We start from the raw sequence: 25,176 nt of genomic DNA, 5'->3' as shown, positions 1-25,176 counted from the left end.
TTTCCCCCCTATTTTTCCCCATATTTTCCCTGTATTTTTTTCTATTTTTCCCCATTTTCCGCCCATTTCCCCCAATTTTTCCCCATTTTCCCTCAATTTTCCCCCCTATTTTTTGCCTATTTTCCCCATATTTTCCCTGTATTTTTTTCTATTTTTCCCCCTCATTTTCCCCCATTTCCCCCAATTTTTCCCCATTTTTCCTCAATTTCCCCCCCTATTTTTTGCCTATTTTCCCCCATATTTTCCCTGTATTTTTTTCTGTTTTTCCCCATTTTTCCCCCTCATTTTCCCCCCATTTCTATTTTTCCCCATATTTTCCCTGTATTTTTTTCTATTTTTCCCCATTTTCCCCCCATTTCCCCCAATTTTTCCCCATTTTCCCTCAATTTTCCCCCCTATTTTTTGCCTATTTTCCCCATATTTTCCCTGTATTTTTTTCTATTTTTCCCCCTCATTTTCCCCCATTTCCCCCAATTTTTCCCCATTTTTCCTCAATTTCCCCCCCTATTTTTTGCCTATTTTCCCCCATATTTTCCCTGTATTTTTTTCTGTTTTTCCCCATTTTTCCCCCTCATTTTCCCCCCATTTCCCCCAATTTTCCCCCCTATTTTTTGCCTATTTTCCCCCATATTTTCCCTGTATTTTTTTCTATTTTTCCCCATTTTTCCCCCTCATTTTCCCCCCATTTCCCCCAATTTTCCCCCCTATTTTTTGCCTATTTTCCCCCATATTTTCCCTGTATTTTTTTCTATTTTTCCCCATTTTCCCCCCTTTTTTTCCCCCCATTTTTCCTCAATTTTCCCCCCTATTTTTTGCCTATTTTTCCCCATATTTTCCCTGTATTTTTTTCTATTTTTCCCCATTTTTCCCCCTCATTTTTCCCCATTTTCCCCCTATTTTCCCCCCATTTTTTTCTCAATTTCCCCCCATTTTTTCTCTGTTTTCCCCATATTTTCCCCCAATTTTCCGCCATTTTCCCCCCTATTTCCCCCATTTTTTCCCTCATTTTTCCCCTTATTTTCCCTGTATTTTTTTCTATTTTTCCCCATTTTTCCCCCTATTATTCCCCATTTTTTCTCAATTTTCCCCCTATTTTTCCCCATATTTTCCCCCTATTTTTTTCTATTTTTCCCCCAATTTTCCCCCATTTTCCCCCGATTTTCCCCCATTTTTTCCCCTCATTTACCCCCATCTCCCCCTCATTTTCCCCCATTTTCACCCCTCATTTTTCCCTGTTTTTTCTCCAAATATTCCCAATTTTTTCCCCAATTTTCCCTTAATTTTCCCCCCTATTTTTTGCCTATTTTTCCCCATTTTTCCCCCCATTTCCCCCAATTTTTCCCCATTTTTTCTCAATTTTCCCCCCTATTTTTTGCCTATTTTTCCCCATATTTCCCTGTATTTTTTTCTATTTTTCCCCATTTTTCCCCCCATTTCCCCCAATTTTTCCCCATTTTTTCTCAATTTTCCCTATTTTTTACCTATTTTTCCCCATATTTTCCCTGTATTTTTTTCTATTTTTCCCCATTTTTCCCCCTATTATTCCCCATTTTTTCTCAATTTTCCCCCTATTTTTCCCCATATTTTCCCCCTATTTTTTTCTATTTTTCCCCCAATCTTCCCCCATTTTCCCCCGATTTTCCCCCATTTTTTCCCCTCATTTACCCCCATCTCCCCCTCATTTTCCCCCATTTTCACCCCTCATTTTTCCCTGTTTTTTCTCCAAATATTCCCAATTTTTTCCCCAATTTTCCCTTAATTTTCCCCCCTATTTTTTGCCTATTTTTCCCCATTTTTCCCCCCATTTCCCCCAATTTTTCCCCATTTTTTCTCAATTTTCCCCCCTATTTTTTGCCTATTTTTCCCCATATTTCCCTGTATTTTTTTCTATTTTTCCCCATTTTTCCCCCCATTTCCCCCAATTTTTCCCCATTTTTTCTCAATTTTCCCTATTTTTTACCTATTTTTCCCCATATTTTCCCTGTATTTTTTTCTATTTTTCCCCATTTTTCCCCCTATTATTCCCCATTTTTTCTCAATTTTCCCCCTATTTTTCCCCATATTTTCCCCCTATTTTTTTCTATTTTTCCCCCAATTTTCCCCCATTTTCCCCTGATTTTCCCCCATTTTTTCCCCTCATTTACCCCCATCTCCCCCTCATTTTCCCCCATTTTCACCCCTCATTTTTCCCTGTTTTTTCTCCAAATATTCCCAATTTTTTCCCCAATTTTCCCCCCTATTTTTTTCTATTTTTCCCCATTTTCCCCCCATTTCCCCCAATTTTTCCCCATTTTCCCTCAATTTTCCCCCCTATTTTTTGCCTATTTTTCCCCATATTTTCCCTGTATTTTTTTCTATTTTTCCCCCCATTTTTTCTCAATTTTCCCCCCTATTTTTTGCCTATTTTCCCCCATATTTTCCCTGTATTTTTTTCTATTTTTCCCCATTTTTCCCCCTATTTTTTGCCTATTTTTCCCCATATTTCCCTGCATTTTTTTTCTATTTTTCCCCATTTTTCCCCCTCATTTTCCCCACATTTCCCCCTATTTTTCCCCATTTTCCCCCTATTTTCCCCCCATTTTTTCTCAACTTCCCCCCATTTTTTCTCTATTTTCCCCATATTTTCCCCCAACTTTCCCCCCATTATCCCCCAATTTTTCCCCATTTTTTCTCAATTTTCCCCCTATTTTCCCCCGTATTTTCCCCCTATTTTTTCCTATTTTTCCCCATTTTTCCCCATTTTCCCCCCCTTTTCCCCCCCGACTCACCCCATGGCGCCGCCGCGGTTCCCGCGGTTGCCGCGGCTGCCGCGCTCGAAGCCGCCCCGGTTGCCGAAGGCGCCGCGGCCGCGGCTGCGCTCGGGGGGCGCGGTGGAGCCGTAGCCCCCGCCCGCCTCCTGGTAGCCCCCCGAGCTCAGGGAGCCGCCCTCCTGCCCGTAGCTGTTGGCTGAGAAACACAGGGGGTCAGAAATCTGGGAATTCTGGGGGGAAAAACAATTTTTGGGAAAAAAAACCAACATTTCGGCACAAAATCCCAAAGATTCGGCCCCAAATCCCAAAGATTCTGGGTTAAAATTCACATATTCTGCCCCAAATCCAAAAGATTCTGGGTTAAATTTTATGGATTCTGTCCCGAATCCCAAAAATTCTGCATTAAATTTCACATATTCTGCCCCAAATCCCAAAGATTCTGCCCCAAAAATCCAAGAGATTCTACCCCAAAAATCCAAGAGATTCTGCCCCAAAAATCCAAGAGATTCTGGATTAAATTCTCGGATTCTGCCCCAAATCCCAAAAATTCGGGGTTAAATTTCATGGATTCTGCCCCAAAAATCCCCAAGATTCTGCCCCAGATCCCAAAGATTCTGGGTTAAATTTCATGGAATCTGCCCCAAATCCCAAAGATTCTGCCCCAAATTCCAAGAGATTCTGCCCCAAAAATCCAAGACATTCTGGATTAAATTCTCGGATTCTGCCCCAAATCCCAAAAATTTTGCCCCAAATCCCAAAGATTCTGCCCCAAAAATCCAAGAGATTCTGGATTAAATTCTCGGATTCTGCCCCAAATCCCAAAGATTCTGCCCCAAATCCCAAAGATTCTGGGTTAAATTTCATGAATTCTGCCCCAAAAATCCCAAAGATTCTGCATTAAATTTCACAGATTCTGTCAAGAATCCCAAAAATTCTACATTAAATTTCACGGATTCTGCCCCAATTCCCAAAGATTCTGCCCCAAATACCAAGAGATTCTGCCCCAAAAATCCAAGACATTCTGGATTAAATCCTCAGATTCTGCCCCAAATCCCAAAAATTTTGCCCCAAATCCCAAAGATTCTGCCCCAAAAATCCAAGAGATTCTGGATTAAATTCTCGGATTCTGCCCCAAATCCCAAAGATTCTGGATTAAATTTCACAGATTCTGCCCCAAATTTCAAGAATTTTGTCCCAAATCCCGAAGATTCTGGGTTAAATTTCATGGATTCTGCCCCAAATTCCAAGAAATTCTGGATTACATTCCATGGATTCTGTCCCAAATTTAAAAGATTCTGCCCCAAATCCCAAAGATTCTGAATTAAATCCTCGGATTCTGCCCCAAATCCCAAAAATTCGGGGTTAAATTTCATGGATTCTGCCCCAAAAATCCCCAAGATTCTGTCCCAGATCCCAAAGATTCTGGGTTAAATTTCATGGAATCTGCCCCAAATCCCAAAGATTCTGCCCCAAATTCCAAGAGATTCTGCCCCAAAAATCCAAGACATTCTGGATTAAATCCTCAGATTCTGCCCCAAATCCCAAAAATTTTGCCCCAAATCCCAAAGATTCTGCCCCAAAAATCCAAGAGATTCTGGATTAAATTCTCGGATTCTGCCCCAGATCCCAAAAATTCTGGGTTAAATTTCATGGATTCTGCCCCAACAATCCCTGGTACCCCCGAGCTCAGGGATCCCCCTCCTGCCCGGAGCTGTTGGCTGAGAAACACAGGGGGTCAGAAATCTGGGAATTCTGGGGGAAAATCCCAATTTTTTTGGGAAAAAAAACCAACATTTCGGCACAAAATCCCAAAGATTCTGCCCCAAATCCCAAAGATTCTGGGTTAAAATTCACATATTCTGCCCCAAATACAAAAGATTCTGGGTTAAATTTTATGGATTCTGTCCCGAATCCCAAAAATTCTGGATTGAAATTCACATGTTCTGCCCCAAATTCCAAAGATTCTGCCCCAAAAATCCAAGAGATTCTGGATTAAATCCTCGGATTCTGCCCCAAATCCCAAAGATTCTGCATTAAATTTCACAAATTCTGCCCCAAATTCCAAAGATTCTGGATCAAATTTCAAAAGATTCTGCCCCAAAAATCCAAGAGATTCTGGATTAAATTCTCGGATTCTGCCCCAAATCCCAAAGATTCTGGATTAAATTTCACAGATTCTGCCCCAAATTTCAAGAATTTTGTCCCAAATCCCGAAGATTCTGGGTTAAATTTCATGGATTCTGCCCCAAATTCCAAGAAATTCTGGATTACATTCCATGGATTCTGTCCCAAATTTAAAAGATTCTGCCCCAAATCCCAAAGATTCTGGGTTAAATTTCATGGATTCTGCCCCAAATCCCAAAAATTCTCGATTAAATTTTATGGATTCTGCCCCAAATCCCAAAGATTCTGCATTAAATTTCACGGATTCTGCCCCAAATTCCAGGAATTTTGTCCCCAATCCCAAAGACTCTACCCTGAATTCAAGGAATTCTGCCCCAAATCCCAAAGATTCTGCATCAAATCCCGAAGATTCTGGGTTAAATTTCACGGATTCTGACCTAATTCCAGGAATTTTGTCCCCAATCCCAAAAATTCTACCCTGAATTTAAGGAATTCTGCCCAAAATCCCAAAGATTCTCCATTAAATTCTCGGATTCTGCCCCAATTTCCAGGAATTTTGTCCCAAATCCAACAGGTTGGGGCTTAAATTTCATGGATTTTGCCCCAAATTCAAGGAATTCTGCCCCAAATCCCAAAGATTTTGTCCTAAATTCCTGAATGCCATCCCAAATCCCCCAAATTTCAGCCCCAAAATCCCCCAATTTCAGCTGATTTCAGCCCCGAATTAACTGATTTCGATCCTGATTTTTCCCAAAATCCCCAAATTTCACCCTAAAATCCCGGAATTTTTTCAGGAATTCACTCACAGCCCCCAGAGCTGCACTAAGTGAGTTGTAGGACGACTGTTCCCATCCAAAATCCCCCAAAATCCCCAAATTTCAGCCCCAAAATCCCCCAATTTCAGCTGATTTCAGCCCCGAATTAACTGATTTCGATCCTGATTTTTCCCAAAATCCCCAAATTTCACCCCAAAAATCCCGGATTTTTTAGGAATGCCACTCACAACCCCCAGAGCTGCACTGAGAGGGTTATAGGATGATTGTTCCCATCCCAAATCCCCCAAAATCCCCAAATTTCAGCCCCAAAATCCCCAAATTTGTGCTGCTTTCTATCCCGAATTAACCGATTTCAGCCCCGATTTTGCCCAAAATCCCCAAATTTCACCCCAAAATCCCGGAATTTTTCAGGAATTGACTCACAGCCCCCGGAGCTGTACTGGCCCTGCTGACTGTAGCTGGGGGGAGGGTTGTAGGATGATTGTTCCCATCCCAAAATCCCCCAATTTCAGCCAATTTCAGTCACAATTTAACCGATTTCAAACCTGGTTTTCCCAAAATCCCCAAATTTCACCCCAAAAAATCCCGGATTTTTTGGGAATGCCACTCACAACCCCCAGAGCTGCACTGAGGGGGTTGTAGGATGATTGTTCCCATTCCAAATCCCCCAAAATCCCCAAATTTCAGCCCCAAAATCCCGAAATTTGTGCTGCCTTCTATCCCAAATTAACCGATTTCAGCCCCGATTTTGCCCAAAATCCCCAAATTTCACCCCAAAATCCCAGAATTTTTTAGGAATTCACTCACAGCCCCCGGAGCTGTACTGGCCCTGCTGGCTGTAGCTGGGGGGAGGGTTGTAGGATGATTGTTCCCATCCCAAACCCACCAAAATCCCCAAATCTGAGCCGCTTTCAATCCTGATTTAATCGGTTCCAATCCCGATTTTTCCCAAAATCCCCAAATTTCACCCTAAAATCCCGGAATTTTTTCAGGAATTCACTCACAGCCCCCAGAGCAGCACTAAGTGAGTTGTAGGATGACTGCTCCCATCCAAAATCCCCCAAAATCCCCAAATTTCAGCCCCAAAATCCCCCAATTTGAGCCGATTTCAGTCACAATTTAACCGATTTCAGCCCCGATTTTGCCCAAAATCCCCAAATTTCACCCCAAAATCCCGGATTTTTTCAGGAATTCACTCACAGCCCCCAGAGCTGTACTGGCCCTGCTGGCTGTAGCTGGGGGGAGGGTTGTAGGATGATTGTTCCCATCCCAAATCCCCAAAATCCCCCAATTTCAGCCGATTTCAGTCACAATTTAACCGATTTCAGCCCCGATTTTGCCCAAAATCCCCAAATTTCACCCCAAAATCCCAGAATTTTTTTAGGAATTCACTCACAGCCCCCGGAGCTGTACTGGCCCTGCTGGCTGTAGCTGGGGGGAGGGTTGTAGGACGACTGTTGCCCATAGCTCTGCTGGCTGTAGCCCCCACTCTGCTGCTGGTTGTAGCCCCCGCTCGGGGCTTGGCCGTAGCTGGAGCTGCCGGAGCCGCTGCCGTAACTGGGGGAAAAAATGGAAATTTTGGTAAAAAATGTGATGGGTTTTACAAAAAAATTAACTAGGAATTGAGAAAGATTAAAAAACAGGAGGGTTTTAGGAAAAAAAATGGGATTTTTAGCAAAAAAAATGGGGGTTTTAGCCAAAAAAATGGGAATTTTACAAAAACACAACGGGAATTTTACAAAAAAAGTTATTATTTTTAAAAATGAATTTTATAAAAAAATATGTATTTTATAAATATATATATGAAATTTATTTAAAAATATGGTTTTTATAAAAAATATGAATTTTATTTAAAAAAAAATTATAAAAAAAGCCCACTAAAAATAAAAAAAAAAACAGAAAACTTTAGCGAAAATAAATGGTATTAAAAAAAAAAAATAAATAAATTTTACCACAAAAAATTTTGAATTCTATAAAAAAAATCCCCACTATAATTTAAGAAAAAAAAACAAAAAACAAAAAAAAACCCTGAGAATTTTAGCAAAAAAATTGTAAATTTCGTAAAGAAAAACCCACCGAGAATTAAAAAAAAAAAAAGAATTTTAACAAAAAAAAAAAAAAGGAATTTTAGCAAAAAAAAGGGAATTTTACAAAAAAAGAAAAAAAGAAATTTAAAATTAAAATTATGAATTTTGTAAAGAAAAACCCACTGAGAATTAAAAAAAAATAGAACATGAGAATTTCAGTTTTAAAAATGGGAATTTTAGAAAAAAAAATGAGAGTTTTGGGAAAAAAAATTTTATGGATTTTATAAAAAAATTGACTAGGAATTAAGAAAGATTAAAAAACAGGAGAATTTTAGTAAAAAAAATGGGAATTTTAGCAAAAAAAAAAAAAAAAAGGAATTTTTGCCAAAAAAAAGGGAATTTTAGGCAAAAAAAAAAGTATAAAAAAAAAATGATTTTAGAAAAAAAAGAATTTTATAAAAAATATATATTAATTTTACTTAAAAGTATGAATTTTATAAAAAATATGAATTGTATAAAAATATTAATTTTATAAAAATATGAATTTTAGAAAAATATGAATTTTAGAAAAAATATATTAATTCTATTAAAAAAAAAAAATTTTTTTATAAAAAATCCCACTAGGAATTAAAAAAAAAAATTAGCAAAAAACCTCAGAATTTTACAAAAAAAAAATTGTATTAAAAAAAACCACAATAGGAATAAAAAAAAAAAAAAGAAAATTTTAGCAAAAATAAACGGAATTAAAAAAAAAAATAATAATTTCATAAAAAAAATATTAATTTTATTAAAATATATAGATTTTATTTTAAAAATGTGAATTTTATAAAAAAATTCATGAATTTTATAAAAAATATACGAATTTCATTTAAAATGTGAATTTTATAAAAATTGGTTTTTAAAATGAAGTTTATAAAAACTTATGTATTAATTTTATTTTAAAATTATATGAATTTTATTAAAAAGACTCACTAGGAATTAAAAAAAAAAAAGGAAAAAAAATTGAGAATATTAGCAAAAAAAAAATAATTTTAGCAAAAAAATTATTAATTTTATAAAAAAAATCCCCTAGAATTTAATTTAAAAAAAAAAACAAAAAACTGAGAATTTTAGCAAAAAAAAAGGGAATTTTACACCCAAAAAATGGGAATTAAAAAAAAAAAAAACAGGGAATTTTACAAAAAATTATGGATTTTATAAAAAAACCCACTAGAAATTAAAAAAAAAAAAATTAAAATTTTAGCAAAAAAAAAAATTATGAATTTTATAAAAAAAAAAACAACCAGTAAGAATTAAAAAAAAAAAAAAGAAAAAAAAAAAAAAGAAAAAAAAATAAACTGAGAATTTTAGCAAGAAAAAAAAAATTGGAATTTTACCAAAAAACCCAGGAAATTTTACAAAAAACAAGAGGAAAAAAATTAAAATAATATCAATACCGATCAATAACTAATCAATAACTAATCAATAACCAATCAATAATTAATCAATGGATGATCAATAACCTGGCAGAGGCAGAGGCAGCCGCGGGTGGCTGGGAATACCCCGGGTAGGAGGAGCTCTGGGGTTACTGGGTTGGGGTCAGGGTTAGCAATACCCATCAATAACTAATCAATAACTAATCAATAACCAATCAATAACTAATCAATAACTAATCAATAACCTGGCAGAGGCAGAGGCAGAGGCAGCTGCAGGGGGCTGGGAGTACCCCGGGTAGGAGGAGCTCTGGGGTTACTGGGTTGGGGTCAGGGTTACCAGTACCCATCAATACCCATCAATAACTAATCAATAACTGATCAATAACTAATCAATAGGTGATCAATAACCTGGCAGAGGCAGAGGCAGCTGCAGGGGGCTGGGAGTACCCCGGGTAGGAGGAGCTCTGGGGTTACTGGGTTGGGGTCAGGGTTACCAGTACCCATCAATACCCATCAATAACTAATCAATAACTAATCAATAACTGATCAATAACCGATCAATGACCTGGCAGAGGCAGAGGCAGCCGCGGGGGGCTGGGAGTACCCCGGGTAGGAGGAGCTCTGGGGTTACTGGGGGTTACTGGGTTGGGGTCAGGGTTACCAGTACCCATCAATAACTAATCAATAACTAATCAATAACCGATCAATAATTAATCAATGGATGATCAATGACCTGGCAGAGGCAGAGGCAGCTGCAGGGGGCTGGGAGTACCCCGGGTAGGAGGAGCTCTGGGGTTACTGGGGGTTACTGGGTTGGGGTCAGGGTTAGCAATACCCATCAATACCCATCAATACCCATCAATAACTAATCAATAACCGATCAATAGGTGATCAATAACCTGGCAGAGGCAGAGGCAGCCGCGGGGGGCTGGGAATACCCCGGGTAGGAGGAGCTCTGGGGTTACTGGGTTGGGGTCAGGGTTAGCAATACCCATCAATAACTAATCAATAACTAATCAATAACCAATCAATAACTAATCAATAACTAATCAATAACCTGGCAGAGGCAGAGGCAGAGGCAGCTGCAGGGGGCTGGGAGTACCCCGGGTAGGAGGAGCTCTGGGGTTACTGGGTTGGGGTCAGGGTTACCAGTACCCATCAATACCCATCAATAACTAATCAATAACTGATCAATAACTAATCAATAGGTGATCAATAACCTGGCAGAGGCAGAGGCAGCTGCAGGGGGCTGGGAGTACCCCGGGTAGGAGGAGCTCTGGGGTTACTGGGTTGGGGTCAGGGTTACCAGTACCCATCAATACCCATCAATAACTAATCAATAACTAATCAATAACTGATCAATAACCGATCAATGACCTGGCAGAGGCAGAGGCAGCCGCGGGGGGCTGGGAGTACCCCGGGTAGGAGGAGCTCTGGGGTTACTGGGGGTTACTGGGTTGGGGTCAGGGTTACCAGTACCCATCAATAACTAATCAATAACTAATCAATAACCGATCAATAATTAATCAATGGATGATCAATGACCTGGCAGAGGCAGAGGCAGCTGCAGGGGGCTGGGAGTACCCCGGGTAGGAGGAGCTCTGGGGTTACTGGGGGTTACTGGGTTGGGGTCAGGGTTAGCAATACCCATCAATACCCATCAATACCCATCAATAACTAATCAATAACCGATCAATAGGTGATCAATAACCTGGCAGAGGCAGAGGCAGCCGCGGGGGGCTGGGAATACCCCGGGTAGGAGGAGCTCTGGGGTTACTGGGTTGGGGTCAGGGTTACCAGTACCCATCAATACCCATCAATAACTAATCAATAACCAATCAATAACTAATCAATAACTGATCAATAACTGATCAATGACCTGGCAGAGGCAGAGGCAGCTGCAGGGGGCTGGGAGTACCCCGGGTAGGAGGAGCTCTGGGGTTACTGGGGGTTACTGGGTTGGGGTCAGGGTTACCAGTACCCATCAATACCCATCAATAACTAATCAATAACTGATCAATAACTGATCAATAACTGATCAATAACCTGGCAGAGGCAGAGGCAGCCGCGGGGGGCTGGGAATACCCCGGGTAGGAGGAGCTCTGGGGTTACTGGGTTGGGGTCAGGGTTACCAGTACCCATCAATAACCGATCAATAACTAATCAATAACCAATCAATAATTAATCAATGGATGATCAATAACCTGGCAGAGGCAGAGGCAGCCGCAGGGGGCTGGGAGTACCCCGGGTAGGAGGAGCTCTGGGGTTACTGGGTTGGGGTCAGGGTTACCAGTACCCATCAATAACTGATCAATAGCTAATCAATAACTGATCAATAACTAATCAATAGGTGATCAATGACCTGGCAGAGGCAGAGGCAGCTGCAGGGGGCTGGGAGTACCCTGGGTAGGAGGAGCTCTGGGGTTACTGGGTTGGGGTCAGGGTTACCAGTACCCATCAATACCCATCAATAACTAATCAATAACTGATCAATAACTAATCAATAACTGATCAATAACCTGGCAGAGGCAGAGGCAGCTGCAGGGGGCTGGGAATACCCCGGGTAGGAGGAGCTCTGGGGTTACTGGGGGTTACTGGGTTGGGGTCAGGATTACCAGTACCCATCAATAACTGATCAATAACTGATCAATAACTGATCAATAACTGATCAATAACTAATCAATAGGTGATCAATAACCTGGCAGAGGCAGAGGCAGCTGCAGGGGGCTGGGAGTACCCCGGGTAGGAGGAGCTCTGGGGTTACTGGTTTGGGGTCAGGGTTACCAATACCCATCAATACCCATCAATAACTAATCAATAACTAATCAATAACTGATCAATAGGTGATCAATGACCTGGCAGAGGCAGAGGCAGCCACGGGGGGCTGGGAGTACCCGGGTAGGAGGAGCTCTGGGGTTACTGGGTTGGGGTCAGGGTTACCAATACCCATCAATAACCGATCAATAACTAATCAATAACTAATCAATAACTGATCAATAGATAATCAATGACCTGGCAGAGGCAGAGGCAGCTGCAGGGGGCTGGGAGTACCCCGGGTAGGAGGAGCTCTGGCTGTAGCTGCCCTGGGAGCTCTGGCCGGAGCCGAAGCCGCCGGAGCCGTAGGAGGGAGGAGCCGCCGGAGCCGAGTAACCTGGGGGGGAAAATGGGGAAAAAAATTGGGAATTTGGGAAAAATAGATCAGGGGTTGGGGGAAAAATTGGGAATTTGGGAAAAATGGGAAAAAATATATCAGGGATTGGGGAAAATGGGGAGAGAAATATCAGGGATTGGGGAAAATGGGGAGAGAAATTGGGAATTTGGGAAAAAAATATCAGGGGTTGGGGGAATGGGGAGAGAAATTGGGAATTTGGGAAAAATGGGGAGAAAAATTGGGAATTTGGGAAAAAATATAGATCAGGGAATGGGGGAAAAATGGGGAATTTGGGAAAAATAGATCAGGGAAAATGGGGAGAAAAATGGGGAATTTGGGAAAAAATAAATCAGGGGTTGGGGAAAAATTGGGAATTTGGGAAAAATAGATCAGGGGTTGGGGGAAAAATTGGGAATTTGGGAAAAATGGGGAGAGAAATTGGGAATTTGGGAAAAATAGATCAGGGGTTGGGGGAAAAATTGGGAATTTGGGAAAAATGGGGAGAGAAATTGGGAATTTGGGAAAAAATATAGATCAGGGATTGGGGGAAAAATTGGGAATTTGGGAAAAAATGTATCAGGGGTTGGGGGAAAAATTGGGAGAGAAATTGGGACTTTGGGAAAAATAAATCAGGGGTTGGGGGAATGGGGAGAGAAATTGGGAATTTGGGAAAAATGGGGAGAAAAATTGGGAATTTGGGAAAAAATGTATCAGGGGTTGGGGGAAAAATTGGGAATTTGGGAAAATAAATCAGGGGTTGGGGGAAAAATGGGAATTTGGGAAAAATGGGAAAAAATAGATCAGGGATTGGGGGAAAAATTGGGAATTTGGGAAAAATGGGGAGAGAAATATCAGGGATTGGGGAAAATGGGGAGAGAAATTTGGGAATTTGGGAAAAAAATATCAGGGGTTGGGGGAATGGGGAGAGAAATTGGGAATTTGGGAAAAATGGGGAGAAAAATTGGGAATTTGGGAAAAATGGGGAGAGAAGTATCAGGGATTGGGGAAAAATGGGGAAAAAATTGGGAATTTGGGAAAAAATAGATCAGGGATTGGGGGAAAAATTGGGAATTTGGGAAAAAATATATCAGGGGTTGGGGGAAAAATTGGGAATTTGGGAAAAATATATCAGGGGTTGGGGAGAAAAATTGGGAATTTGGGAAAAATAGATCAGGGGTTGGGGGAAAAATTGGGAGAGAAATTGGGAATTTGGGAAAAATGGGGAGAAAAATTGGGAATTTGGGAAAAATGGGGAGAGAAGTATCAGGGATTGGGGAAAAATGGGGAAAAAAATTGGGATTTTGGGAAAAAATATATCAGGGAAAATGGGGAGAAAAATTGGGAATTTGGGAAAATAAATCAGGGAAAATGGGGAGAAAAATTGGGAATTTGGGAAAATAAATCAGGAATTGGGGGAAAAAATTGGGAATTTGGGAAAAATGGGGAGAAAAATGGGGAATTTGGGAAAAAATATAGATCAGGGAATGGGGGAAAAATGGGGAATTTGGGAAAAATAGATCAGGGAAAATGGGGAGAAAAATGGGGAATTTGGGAAAAAATAAATCAGGGGTTGGGGAAAAAATGGGGAATTTGGGAAAAAATATAGATCAGGGATTGGGGAAAAAATGGGGAATTTGGGAAAAATGGGGAGAGAAATATCAGGGACTGGGGAAAAATGGATCAGGGAATGGGGAAAAATAAATCAGGGATTGGGGAAAAAAATTGGGAATTTGGGAAAAATAAATCAGGGGTTGGGGAAAAATTGGGAATTTGGGAAAATGGGGAGAGAAATATCAGGGATTGGGGAAAATGGGGAGAGAAATTGGGAATTTGGGAAAAATGGGGAAAAATTGGGAATTTGGGAAAAATAGATCAGGGGTTGGGGGAATGGGGAGAGAAATTGGGAATTTGGGAAAAATGGGGAGAAAAATTGGGAATTTGGGAAAAATAGATCAGGGATTTGGGGGAAAAATTGGGAAAAAATTGGGATTTTGGGAAAAATATATCAGGGATTGGGGAAAAAATGGGAATTTGAGAAAAATGGGGAGAGAAATATCAGGGACTGGGGAAAAATGTATCAGGGAATGGGGAAATGGGGAAAAAAATTGGGAATTTGGGAAAAAATATATCAGAGGATGGGGAAAAATGTGGAGAGAAATTGGGAATTTGGGAAAAATAGATCAGGGATTGCGGAAAAAATCGGGAATGTGGGAAAAATGGGGAGAGAAATATCAGGGATTGGGGAAAATGGGGAGAGAAATTGGGAATTTGGGAAAAAATGTATCAAGGGTTGGGGGAATGGGGAGAGAAATTGGGAATTTGGGAAAAATGGGGAGAAAAATTGGGAATTTGGGAAAAATGGGGAGAGAAGTATCAGGGATTGGGGAAAAATGGGGAAAAAATTGGGAATTTGGGAAAAAATAGATCAGGGATTGGGGGAAAAATTGGGAATTTGGGAAAATAGATCGGGGAAAATGGGGAGAAAAATTGGGAATTTGGGAAAAATAAATCAGGGGTTGGGAGAATGGGGAGAGAAATTGGGAATTTGGGAAAAATGGGGAGAAAAATTGGGAATTTGGGAAAAATATATCAGGGGTTGGGGGAAAAATTGGGAATTTGGGAAAAATGGGGAGAGAAATATCAGGGATTGGGGAAAATGGGAAGAAAAATGGGGAATTTGGGAAAAATAGATCAGGGGTTGGGGGAAAAAACTGGGAATTTGGGAAAAAATATATCAGGGATTGGGGGAAAAATTGGGAATTTGGGAAAATAGATCGGGGAAAATGGGGAGAAAAATTGGGAATTTGGGAAAAATAAATCAGGGGTTGGGGAAAAATTGGGAATTTGGGAAAAATGGGGAGAGAAATATCAGGGGTTGGGGAAAATGGGGAGAGAAATTGGGAATTTGGGAAAAAAATATCAGGGAATGGGGAAAAATGGATCAGGGATTGGGGAAAATAAATCAGGGACTGGGGAAAAATGGATCAGGGGATTGTGGAAATGGGAAGAGAAATCAGGAATTGGGGAAAATGGGGAAAAAATTGGGAATTTGGTAAAAAAATATCAGGGAATGGGGAAAAATAAATCAGGGATTTGGGAAAAATGGGGGAAAAATCAGGGATTGTGGAAAAAATTATCAGAGGTTGGGGAAAATGGGGGAAAAATTGGGAATTTGGGAAAAAAAAATATCAGGGAATGGGGAAAATGGGGAGAGAAATCAGGAATTTGGGAAAAATGGGGAAAAAATTGGGGATTTGGAAAAATGGGGAGAAAAATGGGGAAATTGGGGAGAAAAATCTCAGAGATTTGAGGAAAAACAGAAAGAATTTGGGAAAAAAAAATTGGGAATTTGGGGAAAATAACAGGGATTTTGGTGGGAATTTGGGGAAATGGGAGAAAATCAGGAATTTGGGAAAAAATGGGGATAAAATACAGGAAAGTGGGAAAATCAGGAAAAAAATCAGGAAAAATTGAGAAATTTGGGTACAAAGATGCAGATTTTGGGTAGAGTGGGATACAGGGATGGGGATTTTTGGGAATTTTTCAGGAATTTTGGGATTTTTGGGAATCTCAGAGCTCAGGAAGTTTGGAGCTCAGTTTTAGGCTCAATTTTGGGGGTTTTGGGCTCAGTTTTGGGGATTTTGGGGCAAAATTTGGGTACAAAGATGCAGATTTTTGGGTAGAGTGGGATACAGGGATGGGGAATTTTGGGGAATTTTTCAGGAATTTTGGGATTTTTGGGAATCTCAGAGCTCAGGCTGGTTTGGGCTAAGGTTTGGGACAATTTTGGGGGTTTTGGGATTAATTTTGGGGATCCTGGGGCAAAATTTGGGTACAAACACACAGATTTTTGGTACAGTGGGATACAGGGATGGGGATTTTGGGAATTTTTCAGGAATTTTCGGATTTTTGGGAATCCCAGAGCTCAGGCTGGTTTGGGGCTCAGTTTTAGGCTCAATTTTGGGGGTTTTGGGATTAATTTTGGGTATTTTGGGGCAAAATTTGGGTACAAACACAAATTTTGGGTACAATGGGATACAGGGACAGGAATTTTTGGGAATTTTTTAGGAATTTGGGGATTTTTGGGAATCTCAAGCTCAGGCTGGTTTGGGGCTCAGTTTTAGGCTCAATTTTGGGGGTTTTGGGATTAATTTTGGGGATTTGGGGGCAAAATTTGGATGAAGAAATGCAGATTTTGAGTAGAGTGGGATACAGGGATGGGGATTTTTGGGAATTTTTCAGGAATTTTGGGATTTTTGGGAATCTCAGAGCTCAGGCTGGTTTGGGCTAAGGTTTGGGACAATTCTGGGGGTTTTGGGATTAATTTTGGGGATCTTGGGGCAAAATTTGGGTACAAACACAAATTTTGGGTACAGTGGGATACAGGGATGGGGATTTTGGGAATTTTTCAGGAATTTTCGGATTTTTGGGAATCCCAGAGCTCAGGCTGGTTTGGGGCTCAGTTTTAGGCTCAATTTTGGGGGTTTTGGGATTAATTTTGGGTATTTTGGGGCAAAATTTGGGTACAAACACAAATTTTGGGTACAATGGGATACAGGGACAGGAATTTTTGGGAATTTTTTAGGAATTTGGGGATTTTTGGGAATCTCAGAGCTCAGGCAGGTTGGAGCTCAGTTTTAGGCTCAATTTTGGGATGTGTTGGGCTCATTTTTTGGGATTTTGGGGCAGGTTTTGGGTACAAAGATGCAGATTTTGGGTACGAACACACAGAATTTGGGTACAGTGGGATACAGGGATGGGGATTTTTGGGAATTTTGGGAATTTTTGGGAATTTTGGGAATTTTTGGGAATCTCACCACTCTGGCTCTGAGCAGGCAGGTTGGAGCTCAGTTTTAGGCTCAATTTTGGGGGTTCTGGGCTCAGTTTTGGGGATTTTGGGGCAGGTTTTGGGTACAAAGATGCAGATTTTGGGTACAATGGAATACAGGGACAGGAATTTTTGGGGAATTTTTCAGGAATTTGGGGATTTTTGGGAATCTCAGAGCTCAGGAAGTTTGGAGCTCAGTTTTAGGCTAAATTTTGGGATGTGTTGGGCTCATTTTTGGGGATTTTGGGGCAAAATTTGGGTACAAAGATGCAAATTTTGGGTACAATGGGATACAGGGACAGGAATTTTTGGGAATTTTTCAGGAATTTGGGATTTTTGGGATCTCACCACTCTGGCTCTGAGCAGGCAGGTTGGAGCTCAGTTTTAGGCTCAATTTTGGGGGTTCTGGGCTCAGTTTTGGGGATTTTGGGGCAGGTTTTGGGTACAAAGATGCAGATTTTGGGTACAATGGGATACAGGGATGGGGATTTTTGGGAATTTTCGGGAATTTTGGGAATCTCACCACTCTGGCTCTGAGCAGGCAGGTTGGGGCTCAGTTTTAGGCTCAATTTTGGGGGTTTTGGGGATTTTGGTGCAAAATTTGGGTACAAAGATGCAGAATTTGGGTACAATGGGATACAGGGATGGGGATTTTTGGGAATTTTGGGAATTTTGGGAATCTCACCACTCTGGCTCTGAGCAGGCAGGTTGGAGCTCAGTTTTAGGCTCAATTTTGGGGGTTTTGGGCTCAGTTTTGGGGATTTTGGGGCAGGTTTTGGGTACAAAGATGCAGATTTTGGGTACAAAGATGCAGATTTTGGGTACGAACACACAGAATTTGGGTACAGTGGGATACAGGGATGGGGATTTTTGGGAATTTCGGGAATTTTTGGGAATCTCACCACTCTGGCTCTGGCCATAGGAAGAACTGTAGCCCCCCTGGCCATAGCCAGAGTCCCAGCCCTGCCTGGGCTCAGATTTTGGGTACAAAGATGCAGATTTTGGGTACAAAGGGGCAGATTTTGGGTAGAATGGGATACAGGGATGAGGATTTTTGGGGAATTTTTCAGGAATTTTGGGATTTTTGGGAATCTCAGAGCTCAGGCAGTTTGGGGCTGAGTTTTAGGCTCATTTTTGGGGATTTTGGGGCAGGTTTTGGGTACAAAGATGCAGATTTTGGGTACGAACACACAGAATTTGGGTACAATGGGATACAGGGATGGGGATTTTTGGGAATTTCGGGAATTTTGGGATCTCACCACTCTGGCTCTGGCCATAGGAAGAACTGTAGCCCCCCTGGCCATAGCCAGGGTCTGAGCTCTGCCCATAGCCCCCGTAGCTCTGCTGGGAGTAGCTCTGCCCCCCCCCCTGGGAGTAGCTCTGGCTGGGGGGGGCGGGGTAGGCGCCGTAGCTGGGGAGAAAAAACAACAAAAAACCAAAAAAAACCAAATTTAATTAAAATCCCACCTAAAATTCCAGAGATTCCAAAGGAATGGAGGGTTTGAGCAAAGGGGGTCCTACCTTTGTGTGGCTGTCTGGCTGTAATCTGGGGAGGAAAGGGTTAAAATTGGGGTTAGTCAAGCCAAAATTGCTCCAAATAAATCGATTTTTCTCTGTTTTTTAATCACTTTTTAACTATTAAAAAAGCACTTTAATCCTGGCAAAAATACTATAATATTAATTACATATTGCAATATATAATATATATATTGTATATATATAAGTAACTATAATATTTTAATATTATCTTAGATCCAAGCTGTTTAATTAGAATTATCAAAAAGATTTAAAGCAAAATTAAAACACTAATTATAGAGAAAATGTATAAAAATATTTTGGTGTCAACCTGTTTAATTAAAATTATTGGTTATTAAGTGGTTTTAATTGGAAATAATCTGGGGTGAAAAGGGTTAAAATTTGGGGTTAATCAAGCAATAATTGCCCCAAATAAATCCATTTTTCTCTATTTTTTAATCATTTTTTAACTACTAAAAAAGCACTTTAATCCTGGAAATAATTATAATATTACCTTAGATCCAAACTGTTTAACTGTAATTATTAAGCAGCTTTAAAGCAAAAATATTTTCTTCACTGAATACTTAATAATTAAAAGACTAATTATAAAGAAAAGAAATAAATTATTAAGTGGTTTTAACTGGAAATAATCTGGGGAGAAAAGGGTTAAAAATCTGGGGTAAAAAGGATTAAAATTTGGGGATTAATCAATCAAAAATCGCTCAAAATTCAGATACTGTCCAATTTATTAAGTGCTTAATTATTAAAAAATTATTAAATTTATTACAACATTAACTAGGAAGACAATAAAAACAACCTGTTTAATTATTATTGACCAAATAACTTGAAAATAAATTTATTTTCCTTAACTAAGAACTTACTTTAATTCAAGTTACTGGTTATTAATTTGCTTTAATTAGAGAACAAAAAATAAATTAAAATAATTTTTTTTAAATCCATTTCCTTCCTGTTATTGGTTATTAATAAAACAAAAAAACAAAATTAAACAGGAATATATCTTCAATTAATTCAACTTCTTCAAGGTTTTTATTTATTGATTAGATGGTTTTAATTGGAGGAGCATTAATAAAATTACCTTTAATTAGAATAATTAATTAAATATTATTAAGCAGCTTTCTCTTTGGGTATTTCTTGATTTTATCACTTTATGAACTGCTCTAAACTACAAATAATTAATGAAATTCAAATTAAAAATGCACCCTATTCGTATTTAAAATATTCTATAAAATCCATTAACTTTATTTTCTTAATGAAACACTTTAAATTACTAAAAAAAAATCAATTAATTGGCTAGAAATAATTAAAATTTTAACACTCAACAGGCACAAATATACCATTAAATAAATCTATTAACGCTATTACTCATTGACAAAAAGTTTAAAAATAAAATTTTAAACACCTTCAAAGCAAATAAAATTAACAAATTTATTCCCTCCAAAATCGGATTTTTTTTTAATTGGAAAAAAAGTGGAATTAAAAATTAATTTAAAGCCCCCTGAGGCTCTAAAGAGGGTCTAAAATTCCGGTTTTTGCAGCAAATATCCCCCTCAAAAAGCACTCAGACCTCGAATTTAATTATTTATGTGTTATAAAACATAATTACGTGTTTTAGAAAATAATAATTAATGTAAATTATTTATTTCCACAGAAAAATTGAAGGAAAAACTGGAAATTCCCCCTCAGGCACCAGACAACAAAAGGGGGTGTGGAAGCACAAGGCAAAAAGCCTCTAAAACTTCACCAAATCAATAAATCAACAAGTTATACACGAAATTAAGAAGGATAAATTGAAATTTAAATGTTTATATTTTAAAATAAAGAGGAAATTTTTAATTCCCCTCAGGCTTCCCCTTAACAAAAGAAGCGGCCTGGGGGGAGGATTTAAAAATATGCATTTATCAACAAATTCCCCCTTAAAAGTGACATTAGCGGAACAAGGAAATATAAAATTAATAATTAAGTTTTATATTTAATTAAAATATGTTTAAATTTCCCTCAGAAATCCGCGCCGAAGCGCGGGGAGCCGAACCCTCCCCCTCACGACGCGGCCGCTCCTTCCCTCCCTTCAGGAGGAGACACCGCGGGGATTTTTAAGGCCGGAATTGAAGCTTTAGGGTTCATTTTTTTTTTTTTTTTTTAAAAAGGATTTGTTTAATTGGGTTTGATTTGATTTTAATCGGGTTTTGATTTAATGGAAAAGGACCCGGATGTGGCACTGCGGCAGCGGCGCCGCGCACGCGCCGCGCGCACAAAATGGCGGCGGTGGCGCAGAGGCAAAAGCACAAAATGGCGGGCTGGGAAAAAAGGGGGTCCCGGAGCCCCTAAAACACCCCAAAATCACTTTAAATGCAAATAAACACCCGGGAATTTCATTGAAATTTAATGGTTTTGAGTTAAAATTGGGCGTTCTGGGGTTAATTTTCCTCCCCGCTGCAAGCGCGGAGCATCCGGGCGCGGCGCTTTGTTCCCCATCCGCGATGGTTTTAGCAGTAAAAACACCCCCGAAATAACCGAAATCCGCGGTTTGGGTTAAAAATACAAATGGTTAGAAATGTTAAGGCGAGGAAATAATAAAAAAATAAGTGAAAATGAATTAAAAGTAGAAAATAGAGGAATGAGGCGTGGCGGAAACGGGGCGGCATCAAATCACACAGAGCAGCGCTCATCGTGAAACACGCACAATGAAACAACGCCTGAAGGACACCAATTAACGAGGAAATGACCATTTAAAAGCACAATAATTAAAAACAACACCACCGACGCCGCGTTAAGCCCGGAATGCCCTCAGGATCCACCCGCCCGGTGCTTGGATTGTGTCGGGTTGTGCCGCCCCCAGGGGTAAGGAGGGGCTGGGAGTCCCTCCCCGGGGTTCGGGGGTCCCTGCCCGGGGTTCGAGGGTCCCTGCCCGCGGTTAAAGGGAGAATTCCGCGGTTCCAGGGGGAATTCCGCGCTGCCCGCGGTGCCGGTACCGTTGGAGGCCATGGCGGAGCCGCGCGTTCCGCCTCCGCTCCACGTGGCGCCCGCACTGCGCGCCGCGCGCGCCCGCCCGCCCTTTTATAGCCTCGGCCGGCGCGTTCCAACTGCGCCGGCGGCGCGGGGGGGATCGGGGCCGCTCCCCCTCTGCGGGCCCAGGCGGTGGTACGGTCCTGGCGGGAAACGGGGGCGGGGCCTGAGAGCGCCCCCTGGCGGCGCGGAGGCCATTCGGGAGCGCTATAGAACCCTATGGAACCTTATAGAGCCCTATAGAACCTTATAGAGCCCTATGGAAACCTCTTGACCCTATAGAACCTTATAGAGCCCTATAGAACCTTCTAGAAACCTCTGGGACCCTATAGAACCTTATAGAACCCTATGGAAACCCCTGGGACCCTATAGAACCTTATAGAGCCCTATGGAAACCTCTGGGACCCTATAGAACCTTATAGAACCCTATGGAAACCCCTGGGACCCTATAGAACCTTATAGAGCCCTATGGAAACCCCTGGGACCCTATAGAACCCTATGGAAACACCTGGGACCCTATAGAACCTTATAGAACCCTATGGAAACCCCTGGGACCCTATAGAACCTTATAGAGCCCTATAGAACCTTCTAGGGCCCTATAGAACCCTATGGAAACCTCTGGGACCCTATAGAACCTTATAGAGCCCTATAGAATCTTCTAGAAACCTCTGGGACCCTATAGAACCTTATAGAACCCTATGGAAACCCCTGGGACCCTATAGAACCTTATAGAACCCTATAGAACCTTATAGAAACCTCTGGGACCCTATAGAACCCTATGGAAACACCTGGGACCCTATAGAACCCTATGGAAACCCCTAGGACCCTATAGAACCTTATAGAACCCTATAGAACCTTATAGAAACCTCTGGGACCCTATAGAACCTTATAGAACCCTATGGAAACCCCTGGGACCCTATAGAACCTTATAGAGCCCTATAGAACCTTCTAGGGCCCTATAGAACCCTATGGAAACCTCTGGGACCCTATAGAACCTTATAGAGCCCTATAGAACCTTATAGAGCCCTATGGAAACCCCTGGGACCCTATAGAACCTCTGGGACCCTATAGAACCCTATGGAAACCTCTGGGACCCTATAGAACCTTATAGAACCCTATGGAAACCTCTGGGACCCTATAGAACTTTCTGGGACCCTATAGAACCTTATAGAACCCTATGGAAACCTCTGGGACCCTATAGAACCTTATAGAGCCCTATGGAAACCTCTGGGACCCTATAGAACCTTATAGAACCCTATGGAAACCCCTGGGACCCTATAGAACCTTAGAGAAACCTCTGGGACCCTATAGAACCCTATGGAAACCTCTGGGACCCTATAGAACCTTATAGAACCCTATCGAACCTTATAGAGCCTTATAGAACCCTCTGGGACTCTATAGAACCCTATAGAACCATCTGGGACCCTATAGAACCTTCTGGGACCCTGTAGAACCCTATGGAAACCCCTGGGACCCTATAGAACCTTATAGAACCCTATGGAAACCTCTGGGACCCTATAGAACCTTCTAGGACACTATAGAACCTTATAGAGCCCTATAGAACCTTCTGGGACCCTATAGAACCTTATAGAGCCCTATAGAACCTTAAAGAGCCCTATAGAAACCTCTGGGACCCTAAATAACCTTCTGGGACCCTATAGAACCTTCTAGGATCCTATAGAAACCCTCTGGGACACTATAGAACCTTCTGAGACCCTATAGAACCATCTGGGACCCTATAGAACCTTCTGGGACTTTGTAGAACCCTATGGAAACCTCTGGGACCCTATAGAACCTTCTAGAACACTATAGAACCTTATAGAGCCCTATAGAACCTTCTGGGACTCTATAGAACCTTTTAGAACCCTATAGAAACCTCTGGGACCCTAAATAACCTTCTGGGACCCTATAGAACCTTCTAGGATCCTATAGAAACCCTCTGGGACACTATAGAACCTTCTAGGACCCTACAGAACCTTATAGAACCCTATAGAACCTTTTATGACCCTATAGAACCCTCTAGGACCCTATAGAACCTTATAGAACCTTTTAGGACACTATAGAACCTTCTAGGACCCTATAGAAACCTCTGGGACCCAATAGAACCTTATATAACCCTATAGAAATCTCTGGGACACTATAGAACCTTCTGAGACCCTATAGGAAACTCTGGGATCCTATAGAACCCTCTGGGACCCTATAAATCCCTCCAGGACCCTATAGAACCCATCTAGAGCCCTATAAATGCCTATAGATCCCCTATAGACCCCTCTAGGAGCCTATAGATGGCCATAAACCCCCATAGATCCCCTATAGCCCATAAACCCCTATAGGACCCTATAGATCCCCTACAGATCCCTCTAGGACCCTATAGACCCCTATAGGACCCTTTAAGCCCCTATAGATCTCCTATAGACCCCTATAGATCCCCCTAGGACCCCATATAGATCCCCTATAGAACCCTTACATACCCCTATAGAACCCTACAGATCCCCTATAGAAGCCCATAAAGCCCCATAGATCCCCTATAGACCCCTCTAGGACCCTATAGATCCCCATAAACCCCTATAGAACCCTATAGAACTCTCTAGGACCCTATAAATCCCCATAAACCCCTATAGATCCCCTATAGAACGTTTAGGACCCTATAGATCCCCTATAAACCCCTATAGATCCCCTATAGAACCCTATAGATCCCCTATAGAACCCTATAGAATCCTTTAGGACCCTATAGATTCCCTATGGACCTCTTTAAGCCCCTATAGAACCCTTTAGGACCCTATAAAACCCCTATAGAACCCCATAAACCCCTATAGATCCCCTATAGACCCCCTATAGAGCGTTTAGGACCCTATAGATCGCCCATAGATCCCCTATAGAACCCTCTAGGACCCTATAGATCCCCATAAACCCCTATAGACCCCTATAGATTCCCTATAGACCCCTCTAGGGCCCTATAGATTCCCATAAAGCCTCATAGATCCCCTATAGATCCCCTATAGAACCCCACAAATCCCTATAGATCCCCCATAACCCCTTCAGGACCCTATAGATCCCCTATAGAACCCCACAAACCCCCATAGATCCCCTATAGACACCTTTAGGACCCTATAGAACTCTCTAGGACCCTATAGATCCCCTATAGAACCCTTTAAGCCCCCATAAACCCCTATAGATCCCCTATAGAATCCTATAGACCCTTATAGATCCCCTATAGAACCCTATAGATCCCCTATAGACCCCCATAGATTCCCTATAGACCCCTTTAAGCCCCTATAGATCCCCTATAGACCCCTTTAGGACCCTATAGAACCCTTTAGGACCCTATAGATCCCTATAGGGCCCCGCCCAGCGGGGGGGGGAGGGGCGCCTATGGCGTTTCGGTGACGTCAGAGGGGGCGGGGCCTGTCCGGGCCCGTAAAGGTCGGGGCTGGAAATAGCGGGGGGAGCCTATAGGGGACCTATAGGGGATCTATAGGGGACCTATTGGGGATTTATAGGGGATCTATAGGGGACCTATAGGGGATCCAGAGGGGCCGGCAGCAGGTACGGGGGATCTGTGGGGG

General features: G+C 41.3%; 1 protein-coding gene across 1 annotated transcript; it reads right to left on the bottom strand.

The window, feature by feature from the left end:
• Positions 1 to 2,760: 2,760 nt before the first annotated feature.
• LOC130262879 (RNA-binding protein FUS-like) lies at positions 2,761 to 21,651 on the bottom strand. The gene is made up of 6 exons (XM_056510385.1): positions 21,577 to 21,651; positions 18,593 to 18,617; positions 18,331 to 18,482; positions 12,144 to 12,243; positions 6,458 to 7,207; positions 2,761 to 2,946 (listed from the first exon to the last, which is right to left on the bottom strand). Exons 1-5 carry the CDS (start codon positions 21,587 to 21,589, stop codon positions 7,039 to 7,041), a joined length of 459 nt encoding a protein of 152 aa, XP_056366360.1. The 5' UTR covers positions 21,590 to 21,651; the 3' UTR covers positions 2,761 to 2,946; positions 6,458 to 7,038.
• Between the last annotated feature and the right edge of the window lie 3,525 nt (positions 21,652 to 25,176).

The sequence above is a fragment of the Oenanthe melanoleuca genome, chromosome 25 (genome assembly GCF_029582105.1).
Source record: "Oenanthe melanoleuca isolate GR-GAL-2019-014 chromosome 25, OMel1.0, whole genome shotgun sequence".
NCBI classification, from domain to species: domain Eukaryota; kingdom Metazoa; phylum Chordata; class Aves; order Passeriformes; family Muscicapidae; genus Oenanthe; species Oenanthe melanoleuca.
Note: the sequence above shows the minus strand (reverse complement) of the source record. Positions and strands in the feature narration are given on the sequence as shown.